The following is a 15,223-nucleotide window of genomic DNA, read 5'->3' as shown; positions in this document are numbered from 1 at the left end:
GCTGATCACTTGACGCAGAAGTATAAACCAGGCTTTAGTGAGAGAGAGAGAGACGGTCACTAATGGGCGGGGCATCCCCCTCTGATGACACGTACAAAAGGAGAATGTCAATCAAACCGTTTCTGCAGACTGTTTTTAACAACTGTGATTATAATAAATACAATTAATAATTGTTTACCGTTAAAGAAGCTGGATATATTCACAGACTGTTGCCACGCAACGGTGTTTAACCTCCTATTAAATATGATTTTTGCATAATAGGTCCCCTTTAAATCAGACTAACAAACTTTGTTAAACTTTAAAACATTTATACAATTTATACACTCTAAATATTAATAATGTTTAATCGTTTATATTTTTATCAGCTAAATTTAACTAATGAATCAACTCCAATAAAACCAGATATGTAAATTAAGAGTACATTTGGTCAAATGTGTTGGGGTCCAGCAGCGATTGGCTTATTGCAAGTGTTCTTAATTAAAAAAAAATAATAATCCCGCACATAAAAAATCCCAAAATGTAATGGTTTCCTTAAAAAATATTAATGTGAGCTGCGGATTACAAATTGAAAAGAGCTTGCATAATGAAGTCAACAATTCCCCACGTTCCCCAACCCAGGCTGATGCGTTCTGTAAAAACAAGTGTTGCTTCAGAGTTACTGCTGTGGAAGGAGCTCTGGCTAAGCTCTGCTGCACAGACACAGCTATTTGTAGGTCAACACAGAGCTTTATCTCTCGCCTTGCTCTGTTTGCATGTACGAGTGTGTGTGTGTGTGGGTGTGCAATGATTCAGCGCTAATGGGTGGCTTTTTACAGCTGCTCACTCTCACACCAAACAATTTTAACACAACATGTGACGTTAAAGAAATCTACAAAACTATGCAAGAAAACACAAGGTGCACAAAAGTACAAAAATAATGGCTTTTATAAATCTGCTCTCCTCAGTTGGGAAATAAAAGGTGCCTGTAGCCAGCAGCAGTGATCATAAAAACAGATTGGATCTACATTCTGCTCCTTTAATAAATGCATCACGGGTTCATTAATAGTCGCTTGTGTGTGTTTATAACCGTTATCAAAGGTGAGGCTTCCAGGTGAGGTGCCTAGCGATCATTTGTCAGCTGCTATGAAAAGGGGATATAAAAGTGATGCAACGCCAGACCAACTTTCAGGAAAATGGGACAACGATCAGCTTCATCAAAATCTACACTCCTACAAGAGGCCATTCACACAGAATGTGTTTTACATTTAAAACAAAATCAAATGTATTAAATGTAGAAATTGGGGGAAAAAGTATTTGCCTATTTTACATCAGGTGTAACATAGGCAAATATGTATATTTTAATTACACACCTATACACTATCTGAAAAAAAAGTCTTGTCATTGATCCCAGTTGTAAGAGCAACAAATAATAATAATAATAATAATAATAACTTGATCTTTATCATTTGAAAAAGTGGCAGAAGGTCAATATCTCTGATTAACCCTCTGTTGATCTGCATCCCAATCATCACAAATACTGCAGAAGATCTATTGGAACCTGAAGATTCTCATAGAAATCAGTCAAGTTTGGTGAAGGAAAAATCATGGTTTAGGGTTCCATTCAGTATGGGGGGATGTGAGAGATCTGCAGAGTGGATGGCAACATCAAAAGCCTTAGGTATCAAGGCATTTGTGCTGCCCATTACATTATAAACCACAGGAGAGGGCAAATTTTTCAGCAGGATAGCACTCCTTCTCATACTTCAGCCTCAACATCAAGTGGAAAAATCATTTCTGAAAGCAAAGAAGGCCAAGGTGCTCCAGGATTGGCCAGCCCAGTCACCAGAAATGAACATTATAGAGCATGTCTGGAAAAGATGAAGGAGGAGGCACTGAAGATTAATCCAAAGAATCTTGATGAACTCTGGGAGTCCTGCAAGAACGCTTTCTTTGCCAATCCAGATGACTTTATTAATAAGTGATTTGAGTCATTGCAGAGATGTGTGGATGCAGTCCTCCAAGCTCATGGGAGACATACACAATATTCATTATTTACCCACTGCACCATGACTTTATATTATATACTGTACATTATTTCAGTTAAGTGACAAGACTTTTGTCAAAGCAAAGTCCGACATTCCTGTCCTAATTAAATAATTAAAAATCAAGGCATGACCATATTTTATTTTGGTAAAATAAGTGTAATCTAGAGGCTTTTGCCTTTCATATAAGCCACTTCTGATGCCAAATGATCAACTAGAAGTCAAATTATTTTTTGTTGTTTCTAAAACTCGAATATGCGACAAGACTTTGGTCAGGTAGTGTATATTTGAGATAATCATGATACATCTTTTAAAGATAAAATGTGAACATCAGTTTATAAATGGTGAATCTCTCACAATAAATAACAGATTTTCCACTATCAGGCGAATGGTTCTAAGAACAGTCAGTAATGGTTCCAGATGTATTTCCATGTGAACGTGGCACAGCATGGTATGATTCACTAACATTTCTCAGCCTGGAATTCTACACACAGTTAAGGCAGATTAAGACAACTGTGCTGGTCGAGTGTGTGTGTGTGTGTGTGTGTGTGTGTGTGCATATGAAGTTGCCACTCTGTTGCCTGGCTACCAGTTTCTCCATAGCTAAGCAGAAGTGTGCTACTTAATTTTTTTCTTCTGTTATTTAATGAGGTAAACAGAGTAAAATAGAGTGCCAAAAACAAAATATCTAAATCACTGATCACATTACATTACACATTACCAAGGCATTGACTGGCGCATTTGTATTACATTCCAAAGAGCTCAAGTATCAGGACCACCATGGAAAATGAAATGAATCTGTGCTGACCAGCCCGGATCGACATGCAATGTAATAGTTAAGCAAAGAGAACCATTCGGATCAATAGATGAGAAGTGGCTATTCGTTCAGAAACAAAACAGCAGTGTTAGAGGTCGTTCACACAAAACACTTTTTTTCCCTTTAATATGCACAGCATTTCTATTGTTATTCTATGTAAACACGCACTTGATGGACGTGTGTGACAATCACCTTTACATCGTTTGACAAATTTTTTTAGCCTCCATGTCAAGTTAAAAGAACTTTAACTTCTAGCTGTAGTGCTACTCATGACGGTCAGTTCCAAAGCAGTGGACCAATCAGAGGAGTTCGGAAGTGGGACAATCAGTGGGACAATAAGTGGCTGTGTCCGGATACCCTCATGATTTATTCAGCGTGACATTTATTTGCGTGGCATTTATTCATTGCTGCGTTTTTATGATGCGTTCACACGAGATGCAGATGAAGCGTCAAGCATGAGTGATTTACATGTTAAGTCAATGCAAAGACGTGAATAGACATTCAGCGGTCCATGTAAAATTCCATGTAAGACATTTAGCAATGAAGCTAAAATCACCGGGCAAACAGAAGCCCCGCCCACAACGTGAATCCACATCTATTGTGAAGTAAATTTGATGCGCGAATGAAGTGAGTAAACTTAAAATATTCACAGGTCTAGAACTACAAGCAAAGGTGAGTTCAATGTGAATGAGCCCTTATGAAATATATTCAGAACAAGCCTTTTTCGTTTAAAAAAAATCGTTTACTAAAACCATTGGCAACGAATTACAAAATCAATTCGTTGTGTTAAACGTTTTGTTATTTGGAGATGTTATTACGTGGAAACGTTTAATTATAAAAAAAAACTTTAGTTGAGCGTGGAGTGGAGCGAACGCACTCTGCCTCTCTCGCGCAGAGTTCGGCGCCTCATAAACAGGATGGAGCAAAAAAACGAGTGGAGGTAACGTTAGAGGAAAGATACATGTCGAAGGCGAATTTCACACTAATTAAACAAAAAAAAAAGTGTGTTGACGGCCAAAAATGCAAAAGTGATAACGGAAGCATCATGGCAATGATCAAGCACCTAAAACGCAAACATGTTGGAGTGTTTAATGAGGAGGAAGGGAGCAATAGTATGGTAAATCACTACAGAATCCTACTTTTGTTCTGTTTTAAAGTGAGGAACGTAATGTTCCTGGTGCTGGTGTTTACTTGTTATCCAGATTGACAAGCACGACGTGAAAATTTCAAACTGAGCTTTGTTGCGCTAGCTCGCGCTGAGCCAGAGAAAGACGTGTCATATTATCACAATTATGCAGGGATTAATCAATAAAAATTAACCGCCCAATGCTTATTTTATGTTTTAGACATGTAAATACACACAAGTACTAGTGTAACAAAACAGAGTTTGTAAAACGCACAAGAAAGTCTATGAAAGTCTATGGAAGGTGAAATAAAAGCAGGTGATATTGTGTCTAAAATGTGTTTATTAACTGCTACAGCGATTTTTCGTAGCTTTAATTATAGCTTTCATGTCATATTAATGAGATTTGATATGATATGAATGAGATTCTTCTAAAAACACAAGCAAAACAAATGAATGTCCCTATCTAGCATGTTTACATATAATAAGAAGTGAAAAAGAAAGCTAAAAAAACGATTCGGTGTGAATGACCCCTTTCTGGATTCCAAGCCAGCTCCAGCTTTTATTTGATTACAGGGAAAGCAACTCAACAAACCACGTGAGCAGATGCAGGAATCTAGGTGCCCATAGTACAAAGGTTTCTGGCCATCAATACAGTACTTTGAGATGCGAGCTTGTTTGGTGGACTCTTATCTTACCTTTCAGAGTGTCTTGCTCAGCCCTCATGATGTCAATCAGAGAGTTCTCCAGAGAATGCATGTTGAAGCCATCGAATGAGCGGGGACGATCCTGTGAGGGGGGAAAAAAAAGGAGGATGGGTATTAAGACAAACAACTATGATGGCATTCTCATATCCCTTGGCTCTGCGGGAGTATTCCTTTCATCTACAATAGAGTTCAAGCTCTTGTTCTTTTGTTCCTCTCAAAGAACTATATCCTGTTGAATGAAGTCACAAATGAAAGGCTCAACAGAGGCTCCAGACCAAAACACACACAATCGTATTGGTTCACTACTCGCTTGACCTCTGGATCATGTGGCTAATGTCTAATGTGGCAAGTCTAATGATTGACATGATTCATATGCACAAAGGTTGAACACAAATTGGCTGAGAAAGCACAATCCTTTATAAAATAGTATGTCAACTTGAGCTATGGGCTAAAAGAATACTATGGTTGTTTACAAAACAGCAGTGTACTAAAACCTAGGGTTGGGCGATATGGGCAAAAAAACCATATCTCTGTATTTTTAAGAGTAATAACGGTATACGATATATATCCGGTATTTTCCCATAATTGGTTACTTGAGAGTCAAAGCCTCTATTAAAGCTTTATTAAACGATTTTTGAGCAAAATATAATTCAAACACAGGGGTTTCCCTCCCTGTAATTATCATCATTATAATTATCATTCTTATATTGTTATTTGTTGAAAGAGTAGCTAATAACGAATTATTAAAATAGAAAAAGAAATGTTTGGTAGACAAATGCATGTTTTTTATTTTATTTTTATTTTATTAAGTTTTAATAATAATTTAAACCACCAACCGTTTGTACAAAATACAATAAATAATAATAAATAATTATACAATAAATAATTGTAATAAATAAATACAATGATTAGAATATAATCGTAAATGAAGTCAATATCCAATAACAGACCAAATTGCAGAGCTAAATGTGTTATAACGTAAATTTAAAGGAGAGACAGTCGTTTAATAAATAATGTACTTATAATCAGTGAATATGAGGTGGTTTCACTTTCGAAATGTGGTATAAATTCATCCCATTTTGGCGTTTTTTTATTCTTTTGAACACATTCAGGTGCTGCTTGTCAACTTGAGAAGCTTCTATGTTCGTTCTTGCTGTCAATTGCGGAAGAAATGACCGAAAAAAGGTTTCTGATAAATTGCTGTGACAGCTGCAGGCGCTGTGTGTACGCGAGGGTGAGTCAGATTTCGATACAACACCGGCACTGCGTGTTCCTCCATGTTGCGTGTAGTGATGAGTCGTTCTGGAAAGATTCATTCATTTTTAACAAATCTTTTGTAAGACTCAAGAAGTGAATCATTCATTTGCGAATGCGTACATTTGTGCAAGTTGAGCTCGTGTGCTACCTAGGAGTGGTCTGTTTCGCGCAGAATGCGCACATGTGGCCTCAAACCATATCGATATGAAAGATATTGTATAATCCCGCATCGCGTTGGGGAATCATATCGATATATCCCCAGAACTTAATATACCGCCCAGCCCTACTTAAACCTGAACTTTTTTTTCTTTGTGAATTTAAAATGGTATGTGTATATTTATTAGAGCTACTCCAAATATCACGAAATTATCATTATCGTGATAATAGTATGCAATATACATATCGCATACAAGTGTGATAAATTACATTTATTGTATGCATTGGTTCTTTATATAAATTTGACCAATAGGGCCTTACTATCTTTAGCCCCGCCTCCCTAGTAGTTGCTGTTCTGCTATTGGCTGGAGGGGTGCAAAAGTGAACCAAGAGCTGAAAACAAACCCTAATGACGAGAGTTGAGATAAGAAAATGACAACAGCCAATCAGAGTCAGAATATCTGCTGCAGTTTTCACTCATTTTTAGTGTTTTAAAAACAAAACGATTGCAAATGACTAAGTCACGTCTGTGTGGACTGTCAAGACATATTCCCTTTTCAAATCGATAAACTCAAAACATGTATGAAGGACGAAAAACCTGCCATGTAAAAAACTGCGCCGATCTTAGTTTGGTTTGAACACGAGCAAAAGTGAGCAGCTGTAGTAGTGAAAAGTAAAAGTACCCGCCCCATTAAGTCAGCAGCGGACCTAGCTGAAATCATGGTTGAAACCCAGGCAGTGTGATACAGAGAGTGGTGCAAAGCCAGCAAATGATCGCAAAGAGCATCTCTAAAGCCTGAAACAGTAGACAGACTGGTCTTCCTCTCAAGAAACCTGTAAAGAACAGCTAGCTACATGTGACTTATCAACAACATGCTTTATGTTTTTTCCTCGCTGCTGTCGCCACTGGCTTGCATAGTTCGGGATCTGAGGAGCTGCGCATCGATGGATTTGCTCTTCAGCGTTTGGACTCTCAGTAGTGATTACTAAACCACACTGAACTGAGCTCAACTGAACTGAACTTAAACACTGAAAACTGAACTGACATGGATTCAGTTTACTATGATCTTTCATGTGAAGCTGCTTTGACACAATCTACATTGTAAAAGCGCTCTACAAATGAAAGTGAAATGAATGTTTGCACGATGGTCTTTTTTTTTTTTACTGTTGTAAATTTATAAACTTTTGGAGTTATTTATGGTTATGGTTTATGGTTATTTGGTTAAATGGCTATTTTCTTACTATATATTCAGAACAGAAGTATTTAATGATTATATCAAATTGCACAATATTTACTTTGATATTTCATTCAAATTTTCTGCAACGATTTTTAACTCGTGAATTTGTTTTACATTTATTTACACCTTGTTGACCAATTTATGTATGGCAAGGCCATTAAAAATACAATGTTCCTTAACCAGATGGTTTTTCAAGTTACTTATAAAGAGAATGTTACTTCAGTTTTGTTATTGTAATGTTTTAAGTTGACTAGTTGCACAATTAAAAAAAAAAAAACATTAGAAATCGGTCAATCTTTATGAATAAACCTAGATTTTTTTTTGCCAAATCGTTCAGCCCCAAAATAAAGACTGCAAAAAGAGGATAAACAAGCTAGATGAATGTAAATAGCATTCATACGGATATATGTAAATATGTAAATATCATTTAAACGGATTAAAACATTCCTCTTTACCTGATGATTCAGCACATTTGTGTTTAAACTGGAGCGTCATCTCAAAACTGTGACTTGAATCCAACACATACCTCAGATTCAAGACTCTTCGTACTATTGTCCACCAAAAACAAACAATAACAGAATCTCGGTCTTCCTGTTTCTTGAAGGTCAAAAAGACAATTCTATGCAAGTACGTCAGCGCAGACGCAAATACCGAGCCTAAAAAGCACTACAACAGTTCAAGTGTACATACTTAGACAGCTCTTGCGTTAATGTGACTGTAACAAACCACATAAGGGTTATAGTTCACCAAAAAAATAAGATTTTGTTTACTCGCCATTGACTTGTTCCAAACCTTTAGGGGTTTCTTTCTTCTGTTGAACACAAAAGAAGATATTTCCATGCATGTTGGAAAACTGTTAACATTGACTTCCATAGTATTTGTTTATCCTACTATGGAAGTGGACGATTACAAGGTTACAATTGTCTTATAAATATATTCTTTAGATATTTCTTCAATATCAACATTAAATCACACTTGTGTGGTTCTCAATCTGCACTACTTTCTTCTAATATTAACAAAAGTTATCTATTAAGTTATCTTAAAACTGTACGCATCATGTCAAGGAAAGTCAATGGTGTTCAATACATCAACAAAGTCATAACACGCATACAAACACACCCATCTTAAGTGTCATAAAGGTTTCTGAATGACTTTCTTTTTCTTTCCTGGAAACTAAGATCTTTTGTATTCTTTTGTGTTCATCTACATCTTTGAAACAACAGGAGTGTGAGTTAAAAAAGAGACAATTTTCATTTTTGTAGTGAAGTAACTCTTTATGATATATCACACACAAAAATACATTCATTTGTGTTTGAAAATGGAGCAGTAGAAAATATTATAATAATCCTCATAATTAAACCTTTCTTAGGAAAGAAATATAATTAGTACGGTATTGCCAAAGCATTTTAAATATGTATTGAGTATGTAATACATTAACATCATCAAATTAATCAAATATACAGCAAATGTGAAATATATGATGTTAAAAAGGATATAAACAGTGCTAAAAATTATAATAATTACAAGAATTAAAGAAAGTAGATTGTTAAAAATAAGGTAAATTAGTTGATTAACCATTTCTTATGGTGTACAAATATTTTGCAGCCAGCAAATATGTTATTTCGTTCACTCAGAGTATCTCTCAGACTATCGTTTATTAAATAACTAAATAAAGATTAGTTATTCTAAATATAGAATGTGTGAGTGAATAAACATAACCACACATAATGCTGCAGTACTGCGCGGTACAGCACAAAATTATCTAATACAAGAAAAACATGACCAGCAGGGGGCAGTTAGATAACATAGTGAACATACTGAACTCGTATAGCAGTGCATACACGGACAAGCGCAAAGGAAATTAAATTGGCTGATCATGATTTTCTCATCAATATGAGTTTATGATGGTTTGCTGCAAGGGGTTTAAACGTTACTTCATTAGAAGCATAAAACCTCAATAAAAATAGAACAAAAAGAATTTCACAGAGAGCAAATTAACTCCTGAAACTTTTATTTAATGTTTCTCTTGCTCTCGCAGAGTTAACTACAAAGCAAAGTGAAAATAGACTTAAATAAAAAGGTAATGCAAAAACGCACACGATTAATGAAAACTTTAGAAAGAGAAAACGAAAAAATGCTAAATCCCAGACATTTTTTGGAATGGTCAGTCGCATTTTTAAGTTAAAAATGCGACTTAAAAATGCGACTGACCATTCCAAAAAATGTCTGGGATTTAGCATTTTTTCGTTTTCTCTTTCTAAAGTTTTCATTAATCGTGTGCGTTTTTGCATTACCTTTTTATTTAAGTCTATTTTCACTTTGCTTTGTAGTCTCTGCGAGTCTGCAGAGGACATGAATCTTTGGGAGTGTTGACAGTTGTAAGCACTGTATGTGTTATGTATGCGCTATTTTGTCAAAATATCTGTCAAATTAACAAAACACGAAAGTGCATTATGGCTTAATCAGAAAACTATGTTTAGGTTAAAAGTAAAAAATAAATTTAAAAAATGGTGTCCCAAATTGCATACATATGCACTACTCTACCCCATGTTGGAGTATGAATAGTACAAGTACTGCATTCACACTGAAATAATCTTTTTATTCTAAAAAAATAAAAGCTGGGAAATGTTGCCGTCGCCTTTAATTTAGTAAAAAACAGTTGTGTTCCATATGGGATGACACTAAACCCATACTAAACCCATACACTAAATGGTTGAGTGCATAGTGTGCATTGTGCCATTTGATACACAACTATTTAAACTTGTACTTCCCTGCTTTTTTCGAAACAAAGAGCGCATAGTAGGGCTGGGCCAATGAAATGGTGTTTATGGACCGAACACCTTCGTCAATAACGATAAAAAAAGTTTGGTATGAAGTTTCGATATGAAGGACTATAGTTTTATTAAAATGTGTCTGCTGAGACCGTGGCCTCCATTACATGTATCACTATCATTGACACCTTACAGATATTGATCTACCCTAAAGTTTGCTTTGCTTGTTCAGCATGTACACTTTACCATTGCACATTTTATTTATCAATTTTAAGAGTCTCTTTAACACTTAGCACTAAGACATAAGAAATTTTTTTAACTATTAAAACTATTTACCTTTTAGTAATGTTGGTAAATTAAAAATAAGTGGTTAAATAAATAAAAAATCGTAATATTCCTAAATGGATTGTGAGAAAAATATTCAATAATTATCGAGACCGAATGATATGAAACATTACATTGTGATAATCTTTTTTGCGGTATTGCCCATCCCTAGCGCATAGAACATTTGTGTATGAATGACTCGATTCCCAATTAATTAAGTCAAATCCATATTTGCATGTGCTATAAGTTTTGGAAACTCATTACTAAACAGTTTTCTAGCAAAAACTAGAGCCTAGAAGAAATTGTGATTTTGCTACTTTTGACTTGCTTGCTCCAATTTTATAGCACTGTGTCAGGCAAAATTACAATGAAATGGATTGAAAATGTAGATGTAAACGCCATGTACAGTGAATTCTTTTACCGTCTGTTATTGCACCATTTTTATTTGTAGCTACTGTAGCAAAGAATTACACTCTCGCGGAATACACATTGCCAGAACTGTGTGTGAAATCTAGCTTTGCGTTCCCAATTGCATAGAGTGTGTTCCAAGCCTACAAAACAGCCATATGAACTCATTCAATTGGCCCATTTACAAGGTTAATCTTCACTTAGACTAATCATGTTGTTTTTTTAAACTGCCATCATTGGCATTAACACCAAATATGCCATCTTTTAAAATGCTTTAAACACAAGTCTGCCAAAGAAAAACACACCCACGCAGTTATGGAAGTAACCGCCTATTGGTACGCATAGGCCAGTTTCAGATAGCTATTTATATCAGTTCAGCTAGCTATTTATATTCCACGTTGTACCTGATCTCCAACACAACAGAGCTTCCACCTGAACTGGAGGGTGTGATGAGTACAATCTGCCGGTGCTCAGTCACGATCTGGCATCTGCTGTGATCTTCAGAGCAGCACTCATCCCCCTCAGCTTCGAGAGGCCGAGTGTTCACGCAGGGCACTTATGCCACAGCACAGGGAAGTGCACGGATTCAGAACACCAGAGCGGGCCATAGGCCATCTTCAGAATTATTGCATACACTTCACTGAGAGGCCTTTGATAAAGAACCAGCTCAAAAAAAAATAACTAACTAAATACAAGTTATAAATGAATGATTTAAGAAGATTGGGCGGGTAAACGTTTTTGATGGTATGATAACCATTTATAAAAATATCATGGTTTCTCGGTTTGACGGTATTGTGATTACTGCTTTTTTTTTTTCATTAAAAATCACATTTTCCTTGTGATTACTAAACGTTTTCCCCTCATTAAACACAATATATTTTATTTTAGGATACTTTTATAATATTTTGGAACAGTAAACATGCCTGGCTAAATTATTAAAATTAATCATTGACGTTTGCTCTCTTTATTAGTTTCAAAAACACAGATTTCTTTACAACACATAAAAAACCATATACTTTAGGAACGATATAATAGAAAATGTTAGCGGTTTTAAAACCTTGACTTGACTAAAGCGCGGTACACCTTGAAATTAGTTATTGTCCCATGCCTAACGAAGATACAGTCTAAAACCAGTCAAATTATCTGCCAGTGCTCTAAAATAATTAAATCTGGTAAGATTTCTTGAATTAAGAAAACTTATATAGGCAATTTTTATATATTTTTATATTTATACAGAGCTCATCATATATGAGTACACCCCTCACAAATTCCTCTTTTAAATTAATATTTTGTACAGGATGCTTTACAATCGTATATTTGTGCATAACATTAGATTAGCACTGAAGGCAAATCTGCAGCTAATCTAACAAAATAACTTATGATAACGATTCAAAAATTTGTAGTTTAAATATGCATGTTAGGGAAATACATGTATAAATAAATAAATAAATAAATAAATAAATAAAAATAGAACAAAACAAATAAATAAATCAAGAAAAAACAAAATAAGTAAAATTGTTGAAATTTTGTAGTTTGTACATTTTTTTCAATATTTCTCAAGGATTTAAATGTATTATTTTTCTATTTCTAAAGATTTTTTTTAAGTATTAAGCAAGATTTTTTACAGAAACTGATTCTGGGTAACCTATGGCATTAGTCTTATTAGATTCAAGTTCTGGTTTTGACCTGATTGACCACAAGGTCCTGTTGACACGTCTAGAGACATTCAGCCTTCATGGCGAAGTATTAGAGTGGTTCCTTTCTTATCTAACCAATAGATGTTTTAGTGTGTGCATTGGCCAAGAATCCTAACCCAGTATTCCTCTCAGCTGTGAAGATCCACAGTAGGGTTGTGTGATTAATCGAAATCGAATCGCAATTTGAAATATTGCAATTAGCTAACGGCAAGAGGCTGCGATATGAAATATATATGCATTATATAATTTCCCTCACCCAGAGCGAATGTTTGACTGCCATCTGTGTGTGACAGTCTTACTATCCATTTCAGTAAGCACACTTTTGTTCTGCCCTTTTAGAATTGCGTGACCGAACTATGTGGAGTGTTAACTATAAAACAAACAAACAGGAAAGCGCGGCAAAAAGTGGAATGATGGCATCTACCGCTTCTGAAGAATTATTAGACAAATTCATACCAAAGCGAAACAGCATGCCGGTAATACGGGAATATTTTGGTTTCAAAGTCAGACACTGAACAAAAACAGGTCATTTGTAAGCGCTGTCACAGAATTGTTGCCCTACACTAGGAAATACAACAACCAGCACCTAAAATAGCACCACAGGCGGCTATATGAGGAGTGTCTTGCTAAAAAGTATAGTAGTTATTATCTTTTCAATTCCTTTTTTAACTAACACACTGCATTTTAGTAGTAAGAAGCTATGATACAGAATATTGAGCTGAAGCTTGACTACACAATGAAATTGCAAATCAAAAACGCAATAAAAAAATTATTAAATAAAATCGCAATTAGAGATTTTCCCCAAATCGCACAGCCCTATTCCACAGGGATCAATCCTTTGGGCTGTATTGTTCACCCAGTATATATTATCCCCCTGGCTTCCATTTTTAATAAATATAAAGTTTCCTTCAATCTATATGCAGGCGACACTCAGATCTATTTTCCTATAAAACTCTCTTTATTTGTGCATGTGACTGTTTAATAAATAAATTCATGGTTTCCGCTACATTCATTCGTCCATGCCCGGGCGTCAGACCAAAATTCATCCCGCCACGGCTACATTACAGCTTCTCATTCAAAACATTCAGTCGTTTTTTTTGTTTTTTTTTTAAATAGCGGGTTATAATCGCACCAAAACGTATTAAAATGTAAGTTAATTATACCAGCGCTAACTTTTCTGTAATCATAGTAGTGCTGTGCGTTATTTGTTGAACCCTTTAAGGCGACATGCTGACTAACTGAATGACTGACAGGTGCGTGATGTGTGAGGCCAGCAAACATGACGTAGCTTTCAGTTATGACGAATACACTTCCTATAATTATATTTTATTTATAGTTAAAGGTCTGCATACAATGACTTTATCTTGCTGGAGATTATAACCGTTTCACTTTACTTCAGGACGCGTTAATACCACTCAGTATGTCTATTGGAGACATTCATAAATATTGCTAGCAAATCTAATAAATGTTAGAGGCATTAAATAAACGCACTAAATCGCACTTCAGCAGCATATATTTGAGAGCGCACAAGAAAATCGGCACTTGATCAGCGTATATTTGAGGGCGCGCAAGAAGTTTTGTAAACGAACAGAGGAAATTGCCGCTCTAGCACAGAGATTCACATGCTCGTATTACATGAATGCGATCTCGACTTGTAATACTGCGCTCACGACATTTGTCAATGAAATAAAAACTGAACTTTTACTTATAGGTACACAATCTACTTTAAATAATCACATAGCTTTTCCATTCCTACAGATGATTCTGTCATTACCCCCTCCCTTCAGGTTAAGAGTCTGGGGGTCATCTTCGACAGCACCCTTTCATTCACTGCACATGTTAATAATGTCACCCGATCTGCTTATTTCCACCTTCGAAATATAAATCGTTTACGTCCTTCCCTCACACCTCATTCAGCTGCCATTCTTGTTCATAGTTTAGTCACATCCCGTTTAGATTACTGTAATTCCCTTCTGTTTGGCCTCCCTAAAAAAAACTCTTCATAAATTACAACTGGTACAAAACGCTGCAGCCCGTATTATCACAAAAACCCCCCCTCTATCTGCCAAATCCCACCCATTCTACAGCAGCTTCACTGGCTTCCCATATCTTTTAGAATTAATTATAAAATACTTCTCACTTTTAAAGCCATCCATAATCTCGCTCCTCCATACCTTGCTGATCTTGTTCATATCGCCACACCTTCTCCAACACTCAGGTCTTCTTCTTCCATTCACCGCACTGTTCCCTCTGTCCGCCTTGTCACCATGGGGAACAAAGCCTTCAGCTACTCTGCTCCTCAGCTTTGGAATTCACTTCCTCCTGATCTCCGTAATTTAGACTCTCTTTCACAATTTAAATCCAAACTCAAAACACATCTGTTTAGAACAGCTTATACTCTTTAACCCGACTGCATTTTTTAAAAAAAAAGTTTGTATTGTATTTTATTGATTTTATTGTGTTTTTATTTGAACTGATTGTTCTAGCTGCTCTGTACGGTGACCTTGAGTGTCATGAAAGGCCGCCTTAAATAAAATGCATTATTATTAAATAACGCCACAGGTAGTAGGTAGATCTGTGTAGAAGGCCCAACAGAGTCTGCCGCCACAGCTGGAAAAAATCCTAGAGGAAACATTGAAATTCCTTCATTCATTCAGAGAGTGGCCGTGTGGAACTCCACCATGCGCGATTCAGAGAACAGAAA

At 35.8% G+C, this 15,223-nt stretch overlaps 1 protein-coding gene across 2 annotated transcripts in view; it reads right to left on the bottom strand.

Annotated features, from left to right (window-relative positions):
• The window catches only part of LOC130215261 (cytoplasmic polyadenylation element-binding protein 4), a 35,125-nt gene extending 30,339 nt beyond the window's left edge, over positions 1 to 4,786 (bottom strand). For both annotated transcript variants that reach the window (XM_056447181.1, XM_056447182.1), the window contains exon 1: positions 4,660 to 4,786. In XM_056447181.1, the coding sequence (XP_056303156.1) occupies positions 4,660 to 4,720 (61 nt within the window). In that variant the 5' untranslated portion in view covers positions 4,721 to 4,786. The remainder of the gene's footprint in view (positions 1 to 4,659) is intronic.
• Between the last annotated feature and the right edge of the window lie 10,437 nt (positions 4,787 to 15,223).

This window comes from Danio aesculapii, chromosome 21, assembly GCF_903798145.1.
Source record: "Danio aesculapii chromosome 21, fDanAes4.1, whole genome shotgun sequence".
NCBI lineage: Eukaryota > Metazoa > Chordata > Actinopteri > Cypriniformes > Danionidae > Danio > Danio aesculapii.
Note: the sequence above shows the minus strand (reverse complement) of the source record. Positions and strands in the feature narration are given on the sequence as shown.